The sequence below is a fragment of the Anas platyrhynchos genome, chromosome 2 (genome assembly GCF_047663525.1).
Source record: "Anas platyrhynchos isolate ZD024472 breed Pekin duck chromosome 2, IASCAAS_PekinDuck_T2T, whole genome shotgun sequence".
NCBI classification, from domain to species: Eukaryota; Metazoa; Chordata; class Aves; order Anseriformes; family Anatidae; genus Anas; species Anas platyrhynchos.
The window spans coordinates 122,464,630-122,479,081 of NC_092588.1; the positions used below are offsets into that span (position 1 = coordinate 122,464,630).

At 36.5% G+C, this 14,452-nt stretch overlaps 1 protein-coding gene across 2 annotated transcripts in view; it reads right to left on the minus strand.

Annotated features, from left to right (window-relative positions):
- The window catches only part of PLCL2 (phospholipase C like 2), a 98,996-nt gene that overhangs the window by 35,621 nt on the left and 48,923 nt on the right, over positions 1–14,452 (minus strand). For both annotated transcript variants that reach the window (XR_005263209.2, XM_027451028.3), the window contains exons 3-4: positions 3,778–6,264; positions 128–331 (exon numbers count right to left, since the gene is read on the minus strand). Coding sequence is in view for 1 of the 2 variants with exons in the window: in XM_027451028.3 (XP_027306829.2) it covers positions 128–331; positions 3,778–6,264 (2,691 nt within the window). In the remaining variant the exon portion in view is untranslated. The remainder of the gene's footprint in view (positions 1–127; positions 332–3,777; positions 6,265–14,452) is intronic.

A 14,452-nucleotide genomic window follows, 5' to 3' on the forward strand; every position in this document is an offset into this window, starting at 1 on the left:
AGATGTAATAAAGCATGAAATAGGAAGTCATAGGTTAAAATGACCCTCCAAAAGCGGCATGGCACTGTACATTCCAAGAAGAAAGTCTTTCAGATAGCATATAAAATAACCACAAAGGACTACTCACCATGTCATATGCTGTTACGATCTTTTTCAAGACCTCTGGAACAATCCCTTGGAGCTCCATAGTTGGATACTGATCATTGAGATTCAGTACTACCAAGGGTGTATTATCAGGCCCGACCAAGCGCGTAGACACTGCCAAAATGCACTGCATAAGATTTGCTACAGGAGAGAGGCCACATAATTCTTTGAATGACACTACTGCATTCTGCAAAAAGGAAAAAAAGAGTTTCCTTTACAGTAACATATGAATTTTAATTTCTTATTCTTTCAGGTTAATATACCTCACTGTAATAGCTGAGCTACAACGTACACAGCTTTTCCTTGAAAATTGGCAGTTTTCCAAAGCAATCAATGTAACACATGTATTTTACCAGCAGTGTTAAAAATTCAAACAAAATGCAATACCTGCTACAGCAAAAATCTGTTTAGAACAAGTATGTGTGGTCTACATGACTACTAAAATCAAACATACAAATAAAAGCATTCTAAAACATACTGGTTATCTGTTTTGAAAAAAAAAATCTGAAAAATATTTCAAAGTAACTTTTAAAATGCCACCAAGAGAAACAATCTATTAGGTGCTGAATGTTCCAAATAAGCAAAGTGAAGTGGAAGGAGGAATTCAGCCCATTTGTAACTTTAAACATACCTGAACTATCCTCCAGACGTGCTGCGGATCTGCTGGCTCCCATTTGGTGTGAGTCACAAACCCAGCACTCCACTACTGATGTCACTCCTATCACAGAATCACACCTAAGTGGATTTTTAAGGTATTTTTATACAAATACCAAATTTGTACCTTTGCCCCAAATTTATTATAGTCATGTTTTGTATCCAATATGGTGGAATATAAAAGTATGTATTCAAACTTGAGGAAAATTTCCAATATTGGAAATACAATGTGACTCCAAGCAGCCACTGAAATCCCATGATGGGAATGTTGTCAGCACTGTAATGAATTTAAGATTTTTGTACCAAGTGGGAGCTGGTGATCTCTCGCAGGTCTGGAGTTTGTTTTCCTGTAAGAAACACAAAAATATGGTATATTTAAGTTACAAATGTGCTCAGTGCTCCTTTCTCTAATATCTAACCCATGTAGGGTATGTGACCAGTATTTAGGACACAGATTTTTGTTTTCATCAAACCACTTTCCATCTTGCTGGCTTATTTTTGGATAACCTTTCTTGAGAGACAAACGCTCTTATTGGAATTCTTAATGGAATCAAGGTTTTTACAGGAGCCATTAACAGGAATCAAATGTGAAGTATTTTGCTCTCTTTTTATGAGACAAAATACACAAAACACTTCAATAGATCTATGTACAGAATATTCAAGCAAAGTTATGTGCGTATCTCAATTATATATATTACAGTCACAGTGCACTTCAGTAAATGTTTAGTAGCATCTAGTAAATGTCCAGCAAACACAAACTTCTAATAACCAGACTACAGCTTAATGATACAACAATCCCATAGTTGAAAAGAAAGACATTAGGAGGTCTATTCAAGCTGATTTTGTATGAGATAAACACCATGGGTAAGTCATTATGAACAACAATTTTAAAGAGAGGTAGGCGCAAACACAAGGAACAAGCATGTAACCTGCTGGCAGGCAGGACAAAGATAGGGCTGTAACTCTTGCCTTTGGACTTCTAACCCTATATTCAGAGACCATGCCCCACACTGTCAAGCAAGTTAAACATGCAGCATCACATCCAGTTTCATCACTGACTGTATACTTTTATCAGTGATGACCACAAAACAAGTTACAACATCAGCTTTTGACATAGTAACACAGTACATATCAAAGATGAAAAAAGGCTTCCTATGAATATAGGGATTTAGAGAATCCTTTAAACTCATTGCTCTACCCTTTTTTTTTTTTTCTCTTCTTCCAGTCTATATTTAAATTTGCTTCTTAGAATCTGTCTTGTGAGGACATTATGTACTTCTGTATCATAAAAATCATAATTTTTAACTCAAAATTTATGCAGTAAAAAAAAAAAAAACAACAAAATTAACATTCCCTGACAAGCTGGTACATATTTTTAGTGGTTTATTTATTTTTATTAGCTGGAAACCTTTAGTTACGCAGTGTTTAAATTGTGCACATTATATAAACTATCAGTAAAGCTATGCAAAATTAATATTCCCACACGTACCTAAAATATCTTCTTTATAGCAGTTTGAGATATGATAACAATGAATGTAGTTGAAAGCACAAATTTCAAACTGAGAGAATGAAATTCATAAAATATCTTCTAAAATCTCATGTTCAAAGAAATCATACTGTAAAGACTGCTCAGAATTATAGCAGTTCTGAAAAACAATACAGGACATGCAGTAAAGAGTTTAAAGTAGCTACAGAACCTGCATGTTTTCACTGTTTCTCCAAATCTTAGGTCTAGCTCCTTCTTGAAAGCCATCATAAAATACAGTATCTGTTAAATGACATAATTCTAAATTTCAATAGATGAGCTACCGGTAAAGCTCATTCAATACCTAGCCTGTGATGTGTTACAATTTTTATAAATCAAAATAACCTCCCCTTGCTTTTTTAATAATTTCTTAATTCAGTAATTGTGTATATCAAATAGAATGGGGGAGCTTCATAATGCTGAACCCATTTCTTCTTGCAAAAGAAGAAAAATTAATTTTAAAGCTGTACTAAGATATCTTCAATATAATATTATTCATGAAGAAAATTTATCTACACTGATATGCCTTTCAAATTCGGAATCAAGTCTCAGACATCTCCTTCATCACTTTCCCCTTAACATTATGTAAGACAATTTAATAGGTCACTTAATTTGAAATGATGATGCTGAATTTTACTGATCACTGGTATTCCATCGGAAGTCTGTAAATGGTAAAAAGCTTTACTAAATGCAATACAACTTTACAGCCCTCTTTTATCTAGATCTAAAAAGGGCTTATTTCCCTGGAATCTTTATTAGAATCTCCAAAAATAGCACTTTTGAAGTGAGATCTCTAGGGTTCAACAAAAACAAGCACCTCAGTTGGAATTTTTCCTAAAATTCAATGTGTTTAATATACATGATCTTTAAAGTAAGGTAATTTTGTCTAATCTTAAGCGGATGCCTTCTAATACCTTCAGTCTAATTCCATGTAGTTCTAACATAATGTTGCTAGGAAGAATCAAGGAATGCAAATTATTTTTTCTGAAAATATTGTTTTCTATTGGGAATGAGAAAAAATAAAAACTCAGTAAAACTATGCTAAACATACTCTCATGTATTATTTTTTTTTAATACAGAATATATTATTTTTCTATCAGCAATACCTTCATCCTGCATTTCTATTTATTTTCTAAAGCAAAAATTTTGCTATACTTTCTTCTAGTGTATATCTGACATTCATTCAAAGACATAGGATTGATCAACAGGCCTAAAACCGGAACAGTATTTCCAGTTCACATGCAATGAAATACATATATGAATCAAAAGTTAACAACAAGAGATGGTAGCACCTAAAAGGTTACTCTACTATAAACAGTTTTTAAAGCTGTTCAGCATTACAGTTGATTAACATGTTACAAAATGCAGTATGACTCTAAACAACAAGTATTATATACGCATCGTAATACAAAAACACATACAAAGTACTAAAAAATTCATCATAAAAACTGTACCTGCATATTTTCTCTCAAATCCGTGGCATCCCGTATAGGTTGGAGAGCATTCTTGAACACTTCATCTATTGTTTTAATCCACAATGTTCTCACGGAAGCATACTCCCTTGATTTCTTGCCCTTCCTCACAGACAGGCCCCGCTTATGAGGTTTCCCACCACCCCTTCGATTAGTAATGGCCACATGCACAAACAAGGAAGCATGTGCCAACATTTCACCAGTTAGAGACTGCAGAGGAACATGCCGATAACCAGTCTGTAGACACTCAAAGGGAATAGTGTATTGCCCAATAAACTCATCCCCAATGTAATCATCATCCAGTACTACAAAACGCACCATTGCTAGTTCTGGTAAATTTATTTGAAATTCAAAACTTTCATCAAAAATTGGATTGTCCCCATTCTGGTGCATAGTTTTTGTCCTTTGCTCTGCACAGTCTGCAGGGATTCCATGTATTTCGACATAGACATAAGGATCCACAACATCACCTTTGGCACCTGATCCTTTGGGTTTAGGAAAGTTTTGCCCACTAATGATTTTAATATGAAGCAGCTGAGGTGAGACTCCAGGCACAGTGTCTTTTGTATTTGCGCTAAAGAAGGATACTTCTTCTCTCATGATAGCAGGACGAAGGACGTAGCCACAGTTTCCATTTTGTCGAAACCAACCGATGTTAAGATCCATCATTAGGCCAGGCGTTTGAAAGTTCATGGCTACTATCTGACAACCACATTTCCAAAAATCCTGGGGATTCATATTACTGGAGTCAATCCTCATAGGACTGGGAAAAACTCTGGCAAGAAAACGTTTGTTATAATTTACGAAGTCCCCTGGGTTTTCATTGGCGTATTTGCTAGCAAGCACTTCATTAAATGAGCACACTTCCCAGTACTTCTGGAGCTGAAATGAAACTTGAAACTCTTTGAACTGAACTGATTTACATATGCTTACCAACTCGGAGAGCTCTTTGCAGAGCTGAAATCGTTTCCCAGTCAGAGAGTTCTGTTGTTCTACACCCTCTTTCCCCACTCTCTGTGACATTTCTGCTCCTTCATCTTCATCTGTAACATCTCCCTCTAGTCCAGAACAATTAGAGGAAAGCTTCTTTGCTTTAATTAGTATTTTCCCTTTAAGTGATTCTGGTGATGGAAGATAAGAGTCTTCAATGTTTGGAGACTGTGTATGTAGTTTGTCCCCCAAAATTTTCTTCATGTGTTGTACCATCACTTTCTGCTGCTTAATAGAACAATGATTTTCTAAACACAAAATAAGAGGATATTCTGAAGCAAAAAATGCATACTTGTTAATAATGTCGATCACACTACGGAAGACAATCTGTGACGTCATTGTATGGCCTGTGTAAATCACAGGCTCGTTATCTGGACCGTCCCACACGTCCAGTTCAACACTTCGACAACCCATTTTAAGAGCACGAATATAACCTGTGATATCAGAAGGCCCTCGAAACTGATCCTCTATCAAGTATGTATTATGAGATGAATTTATAAAATAATGAGATAATGGCTGTTTCATGTCTTGACAAACCTTTTTATGTTCTGGATCAAATATGTGGCAGTCTGGTGAAGTAAGGTAATTTGTAAACCCATCTATAGACAGCCAACCCTTTTCCTGGCCCTCTTTGGCTGGCTCATATTTCTGAATAATTTCAAGGCTTATTTCTTCCGTGACATGTGCCATACCCTGTTCTGCTTCTAAAAACATCATAAGGTCCTTGGTATCTAGGAATTCTTTATTGCTTGAAAACTGAACCAAGAGGAAATAGATTTCAGGTCGGGTACAAAGCTCATGAAAAACTTCAATAAACTCTTCTTTTGTTACTTCAGTACCAGTTTTTTCCTTTGATCTATGCAACTCCTTGAATTTTAGTTCAATTTTATTTGTTTTCAAACCAGGATTTAAGTCTTTTATAAACTGCACAGCGGTACAGAGGGGTATATGTCCCAAATTATCTACATCTGATTCACTGAACATTTGTGATAGCCATGAAGTCCGCATATTATCTTGAGTACTTTCTATCATATCTAAAGTATGTTTTCCATAAGAAATCAGGTATCTTAAGCCAGTAACCCAAACATTTGCAATATCTGCTGAGTTAGCAACAAGATCTAGAGACTCATAGTTTTCTCCATATATAATTGAAAATGCACAGTCTTCTGATATCTGGTCATATATTCCATTGCTGCGAAAAATATCAGTATTTTTTCCTGTTCTTACTTCTTTGATTGATTTAATATCAATCTTTGCTTTTTCAGAATCCTTTTTTGAAGGTTCCCAGCGTAGAGATTGCATATCCGCATCTAAAAGGAAGTATCGATGATACACCCTAGAGTTGGATCGAATCTTTTTGAGCTCAGAGCCTTCAACCATCGCATTTATACAGTCACTTGCACTGCTGATCTTCTTCTCAGTTGGCATACTGCTAAATGACACAGTCTTTTTCCGTTCTCGCTTTTGTTTCGTACCATCCTGGTAAACAAGGGGGGTAAGAAAAGAAAACACATCAATACGATTTTGCTCAGTATTGAAATAGGTGTTAACTTACAGATGAAAGTTCATAAAGCAGTTCAAAAACGTCTACCATATGTGTGATGACCAGTAAGGTGGAAATTTTTATTGGAATCATCACAAATGAAAATATTAATAATGGTTTAGTGTTTGCTCTTCTGTATAGACATGATTTTCCAGGGTCTTTTTTAAAAATATTTTGCATTGATACAAAATCAAACAAAGCAAGTATTAAATGCTAATGGAATAATAATTCTGCATATATACATGTTATTTTATAAATAATAACCTATTGAAATATATAGTAGGTTCTACAGCCAAGACAGTAAGAAGTAACCTTTCTTCTGAGTCCTTCCATAGTCATACAGATACTTGCAGAACTTTGTTAGTACACAATATAATGGTATAGCACTATACCAACAGGGTCCTCGTGAACACCAAATAAACATTAGTATACAACTAACTATATAAAATTCATAGGATGTGGTGCTAATCTAACCATACAGACATAATGGCACTAAACATGCTTAGATCCTTCCTCTACTGCACCCAACCATGTTCTTCCCACAGACTGTCTAGAGCACTGTCACATGCATTCCACCCCCATATTAGAAAAATATCCACATTAGTCTTAACAAACTACACTGCTACACAAGTGAAAAGACTGGAGCAGATAATTCACTCTATATTCTGAATTTCAGGAAATATGACAGTGACTCAGGAGGGAACTGTCTGAGAGGACTGAAGGTTAACCAGTTCCAAAGATGATGCACATCCTTAGAAAGAACTTGAATGGAAAATGCAAGACCTGGTCAGAAAGGGAAGCAAAAGTGGTTCACCTTTGCTCTTAAAACAATGGAAGAACCCTGAGTCCTCAGTCTACTAGAAAAGCCTTCATAGAAAACTGAATATATAAGCCGTTGAACAGACAAAAAATTAAGAAGGAAAATAATGTCATTTAGCTCGTACTATCTTCTGTTTACATTGATTCAAACAAGTGCAAGTAAGTCAATAACACATCATTTAAGTATAATCAAATTCTTGAGAAAGAACAGAACTTAGAACTGTTTGTTTCCATTATCTGCATCTCTTTTCATAATAAAAAATGCTGCGATTTTCTAAAGGTTGTGTGTACTGACAAGAAACTCCAACTGACTTTTAGTCTGAAGTATTTTCATGAAATTATCTTTTTATGATAGATACCCTATTTAGAAATGTTATTATGTTCCAGTTTCACTCAAAAAATGACTTTTCCAGATTTGTACAACAAGAACATTGATTTTCCCTCTAATGGGTTTCCACTTGAAGTATGTCCCAGTGCAAATTAGCATCACTTATATAGCAGAAAGGGAAGGAAAAGAAAACTTTTAATGACTGCAATGCTGAACAGATGTTCAAATAAAAACCATTCAAGAGAGAATGTATTTTCAGTTCAGGTCACGTATACTGTATGTTTAAATTCATTGAATTAAAATTGTACAATTCTGTTTTTATAATTTAGTTCATAAGCACCGAAAAGCTTGTCATTGAAAACAATGATTAGTAAAGTAGACTTAATATTTGTGGTTCCATGTTTGGAAAAATTAATCAACATCCAATTCCTGCACCTTTAATGACAGCAGAATCTGCTTCAGGCAACTTCTTGAGAGTCTTGTAAAATTAATAGCCCTACAAAGGACTGTTTTATTTCTAACTCCAGACCAAATCCCTGCAATGGACATCACACAGGACTGACCCTTGGAATCTCAATACATGTAGTTTGGACATTAAGATTGCTTTCAGAAAAAGGCAAGTTTCCTTAATGAAAAAAAAAAATTACAAATGCGATTTTTGTTTACAAAAGTTTTAGTTCTACTTAAGCCTACCTTATCTACATAGTTAACCTGAAGAAATAGAAAAGGACAGCTCCATAGACATGATCAGTGAAGCTCCTGTCCAATATTTTAGGCCTTGGTATGAAGTATGCTGAAACTGCGTAGTGCTCCAGATTTCTCAGTCACGGGTATCATCCCTGAACCATTCAGTAAGAGATGAAGAATAACACTGGGATATAAGAAACATCAAGGCTTGTGAAGTATTTCCTTCCTTGACCATGATCAGTACTTTCAAACAGACGGAAGGTCTACGCCTTTCTCTATGATGAGGGTTGTGTCTGATCCAAGACACCAAATGGCAAGGGAGAAAAAAGATCTGCTATTTCTTGATGCCATCTGATCTAAATAGGTCTAGCTCAAGGAACACCCATCCCCATACAGCTTCCTAAAGACTGAATTGGGGGTTGCATATATGTATTAGAGAAATAATTCAATCTACTACCAGTAAGACTACTTTGTTTGCCTACCAGACAAATCTGAGGCCACTTCAACGGTATTGTACATTTCTGAAGGGCAAGGCAATTTCCCCACTTGGGAAAGCCTGGTGGCACTCTCTGAATGTGATGACAATGAAGACAAATTTTAAAATACACTGCAGAGATTCTCACTGCTATGAACTCCAGAACACTGATCATAAGCTTTTGCTTCTCCAGAGATCAACGATCCTGAGCTACTCACTTGTGCGAGCCCCCATCCTAAGAGACATGACAGTCACAATCAATCTGCATAAACAAAAGAACTTAAAGGATATCTTCCCTGAGACACTGCCCAGAACTATCCACTGAATAAGTGATTGTCCAGAGAAAACATAAACTCTCACTCATAAGCTGAAAATGCAATTGCACAGTGTGTGCATACACTGTATTTAACAGGTTTGTGAGCCTGAGATACAGTTTGGCATGAAAAAGGAGACGTATTCTGCTATATGATGTGCCAGATTTCTTATTGAAAGTGGGATGGCAATCATGAACTGGATCTGGTCTCTCATGGCCTTAGGTCTGACTGAAATCATAAAGCCTGACAAATCAACAAATTGCATGTATTTGAAAACATAGGAGTGACTGCTCAGCATTCACAGGACTTGCAGTGTTCTCAATATTGTTCATGATGCTTCAGCTGAGACTGCCTCTAGACTGTGGATGCATAATTCTGTCCACAGCAGAAAGTACACTTTTTGTACAGAAACAGAGTCATTCTGGGATCTCTCACACAACAAAGAGCATGTCAATCTTCAGATTATAATGGGTATTGTCTTCACAAAGCAGGACCTAAAGACTGCATGTTCTTCAAAAGGCTTTAGCATCAAAACCAGAACAACCACAACACCAATACATCTCCAAAAACACCTGCCACATCCATTGTCACCTGCACCAAACTTTGAGACACAGAGCAGACCAGAGATAAAACTGGTACAAGAAACAGCACAGTTTAGTTTATCCGGGAGTTGTGCCTACAGAAAGCAAAGTATCCAGCAGTTTAAAGGCCAGAAATAACCCCAGCTGACATCTATGGCACTTGGAGACAACAGGAGAAAAAGGCTTAAGAGAGCACACAGGGAAGAGACTCTTGTTTAAAGAGTCTCTCCATGGTAACTTTTATTGTGATTATTTCTCCCATGGTAGAAACAAAGAACTGCTTATGTGACTACAAAAGCACGACTTACAAAAAAAAGAATTAGCCAGAAATTCAGGTGTTGCTCAGTATAGCACCATTTAAAACGTTTTGGAGTGAAATTTACAGAGCCAAGGCAGCCCCCAACCCACACAGGGTGGGAGGTGAAGGGCTTGCAGCCGGAGCTCCCAGGGAGCACCAGGCCGTGCAGTAGGATCCTCACATGCCACTGCTGGCTTCTGAGGGGGGTATGTGCGATCCCACCACCCCACAACTCACACAGCTACCCATGGTTTTGATGTGGTAGTTATGCTACCTGGGATTTTAAGATGAAGGCCTCTGTCTGCATTTAGGCTGCTGAGGTACTCCTACTGGTACAGAGAAGAAACAATGCTAACAAGAGGAAGTGGTAGAATGACACATTTTTGGAGCACTCGTCCAGGAAGTGAAAGTTCCTGGTATCAATACTCTACAGACATCTCACTTGGTGACTCCAGAAGTGAACTGTACGAGCAGCCCGTGCAGTCGGGACCAGAACACCGCACACAGGGAGGAATGGCCACCTCCCTTGTTTATGCTTCACCCACACAACGTTTCCGTTTGTGGTTATGCACCAGCAGTTCAGCAGAAGCACAGAAGGCAGCTCCAACCCAGTCTTGAGATCATTCGCCCAGCACACGAGGAGCTGCAGGTCTGAAAATCCTCAGGCAGGAGGGACTGGAGTCCAAGCACTCTGCACAGGTGAGTGCTCTGCCAACCAAGTGACTGCATAAAAAACAGCACGAGCACCTCTCACCCAAACCCAGCACCTTCCTGCAGGCTTTTTGACCGGGGCTGAGCTTCAACAGCATGTGAAGAAACCCCTGCACGCTGTGGCACTGACAGCACAGAGTGTTCAGGAGCCACAGTCCCCCAAATGCCTAGTTAATTAATCCCAAACAGGCTCAGATGCCGAACCATTTGGCTTAGCAGAGATGGCAATGTACATACAAGAGCAGTAACAAGACTGCAAGCACTTACAGTGTCTAGATACCTTAGACACAAAACATTTTTTGCATTAAGTTCTGAATGACATAAAATCTTTGTGGCAATATTCGGAACAATTACATGTGAGCAGGTGAGAACACAGGCCATGGCAAGGTTTGCTGGTTTGGTTTTAAATCACACTATTATTTCATGACATCTAACATATACGCTGTTTTAGAAGTAATTTAATGACATCTATACTAACAGTTGCAACCCAATTCATCACTTTATGATAGGCACAGAGAATCTAATGATCTTCACAATGAACATACAGGGAACTGTTCTTCTCACATTTTATATAACTCATCGATGGCTTGTTTTTATAGCTTATGTGATGCTTAAGTGGCCCATTCGAGTGTGAAAACTGCCCATCTTCTTCAAATGCAATTCAGCAGCGATTGCAAAATCACCTAGCCTGTAATATAAGCCTACTTCAGGAAGTGGTTGGCTTAAAAAACAAATAAATAGAAGCTTTGCTTATTTAAGATTTCTAAGTATTTTTCTTCAAACCGTGCAAAGCAGAAAACTCCGAATTTTATAGATTTTATTTATACTAGAGGATGCACCCACGTGTGTCCGTATATGGCTACATATATTTAAACGAAAACCCACAAATATTTAAGGCAATATTTTGAAACATTTAATTGCTACATGCATTTTAATAAGAAATACTGTAATATCAGTAATTCATTCTTTTCTAAGTTTTCGCTTGTGGTTTTAGAGATATAAATACAGACATAGACAGCAAATCAGTTACAAATACAACATCAGTTTCATATTATCGTTCTCTTTTCATTGCAAAAATATTTAGAGTTTTCTTCAAAAAAGATTCTTCAACCAATATGGCAATAATAAACATACTCATTTATTTTTGCAAACACACAAAAAATAAATCTTTATTATGTATTGATTGCCTATGTACAGCTGCCAGCTCATTCCAGAACATAACATGGAGCATTATAAAAGAAGCTAAGGAAGTTTTTGTGTGTGAGAGTCTGTAGAAAAAGAAGGAAAAAAAAGGAACTGGCAACTAAAATCAGAAACTTTACACCTCTGTTACACAAAATCTAGCACTGATTTCAAAAGTTACATACAGCTAGAGGCAAAGTGAGAGGTGTATTTTCTGATTCCAAATGTGTTACTGCTGATGGAAAGATAACTTATGTAAAATACTTATGTTAAAAATTATGTATGTATCTTCTCAAGTTAATGCTTCCACCTTATTGCAGGCCAACAATATTCCCCTGAAACTCATCTGAAATATGGACTACATCTACAAATACTTATATAAATAGCATGAAGGAAAAAGGAAAGTTTATTTGGAAATTACAGTTAAATTATTTTGGTTTTAAGTTACGGTGTTCCTAATCCCTGGTTTAAAATTCTGGTTCTGATGAAGGCAACGGGGCATGGCATTCTATCTTTTCCAAATGAAAAATATATAGAATTACTTTTTCATTTTATTGCTAATTATACGATTAAAACCACAAGGAATTCCTTTTGAAAGTGATAAAAAGCTAAACATCACACACAATCACACATACATATTAATGGCACTGGGCCAAGTGAGGTCATGAGTTAGTTTTAACAGTATAGAAAGAAAAGCATATAAAAACAAGCCAATGAATTAAACTACATTTAATTGAAAAATATGAGAGTAGCACTTCTTCCAAGTATGTCTACAGATCAATGTAGACTAAAATTTTATTCCTTGGGAGTTCTTCAGTATAAAGGACACATGTGCTTAGTTTTGCTGAAACAACACATCGCCTTTGAAGCACTAGCTAAAGCTTTTTCACATTATATATATATCCATAACTTCCATGAATAGCTATATGTACGTGTTTCATGTGCCCTGTATAGGAAATGTACAAAAATGGCATTTTAGTAAATGCATGCTATGACTTCTGATAGCCTTTTTTTTGTATTTGAGATTATATAAATTCTGGTTTTAAACTGGTTCACATCAAGAAGTTTAGTAATGTTTAAAAACTATAGCCTAAGAAAAAATTGATGGAAATGTAAAGGTATATTCTAAATCCAAATTTAGCTGAAACAAGAATCTTTGATCAGTCTCCAATAGTTTTTTTACATACGTCTGTAAGACTACTGTATATTTAGGACTATTTTCAAGTTAAAAAGTAAGCACATTATAGTGCTTTAACACAGCTGTCTAAAGCTTGCAGAGCATGTGAAAATCAAAATAAGAAAAAACTCTCCAAGTAATTAACAGTTCAGCTGACAGAATCCCAAACACTTCAGAAACAGCATATATTAATTCACATCGAGTACAATAGCTTCTGAATTGAATTGTAGCTCCTGCTTAATGGCACACAGCACTCAACAGTTGTATTTAAGACAAAGTAAAGAATGTTCAACTGAAATAATAGGCATTTGGGGGGAGACAAAACATCAGCTATTTTGAAAACACTGGGCCTCCCACTCATCGTGAATCACTATATTTGAGCTCAGCATTTAAATATTTTTCCAAACTTGCATTCATGTCATAGCTGCTGTTTGCAGAAGTCTTTTAAGAGAACCGTATTTTTTCAGCATGTGGTGGGTTGACCCCAGCTGGACCCAGTACGCAATGTTAGAAGCAACAATGAGAGGCAAAGAAAAATAGGAAGATTAGCTGCACAAGTAACAAATCATTAGATTTTTGTTTTCTGTTACTAAAGGAAATCTATTATTGAAGGAAATCTTACTTTAATCTTCAAACAAAAATGATCTATATTCAGATTATTACAGCTAAGCCAATGGCTTAACATCAACAAGAAGGGGAGGTTATGTCTCACCCAGTGTTGGTATTCCTTCTTCAAACCCCAAATTAATTTTCTCTGCCCTGTCTCTTCCTCATCCTGCCCCAGTTGCACCTTCTGTCTCTCCACCCCAGCTCCTTAGGCCAGCATCAGTGCTTGTCTGACAGACAGTGTGTGAATTCACTTCACTAGCTCTGGAAACAAAAAAAAATCCCTTTTTTGGTTATTTTAGTGTTCTGCAGTTTTAGGGAGCTGAAACAATTTGCCATGTGAACAGTTAAAAATCAGAGCTGGATCAAAGTAACAACTAGAAAGAGAGAAATGAATAAAAATGGAAGTGAAGAACAAAGTCGCACTTATCAAGAGATTAATTTGGTTAAAATTAATGCTCTTGAAACTGTTCAGTTGAAGTGAGATCCTACATGACATGATAACATAACGTCAAGTCATCAGGGAAAACAAAATCTCTCATCTTGGTCCACCTCACAGAATGGACATCAAAAATCTCATAAACCTAATGAACATAAAGGCAAGGCATGAGAAAGAACAAACCTCACCACCATAAAATAACAGAATTGAGGCTCTCAGGGCTCCTGTGGCTCATTTAGTTCTGCTTCACTCCCAGAAAATGGGACACCAGAAAATTATGATTATATTATATATTATGTGAGAGAGATCTCTACTACACTATCTATTAGAGAGTGCAGAGAAGAATGGTAGCCTGCATTGCCCTAGTTTCCTTCAGAGCAGATGATTTAACTCTTTAAGACTGACTGTGATGAGCAGGAAAATAACAGGATATGGTTTTGCAAATGAAGTCTAGGCTAAGGATTTCCTTGGAAAACTTCTTACAAAACAGTTTAGCTAGTAATTTCA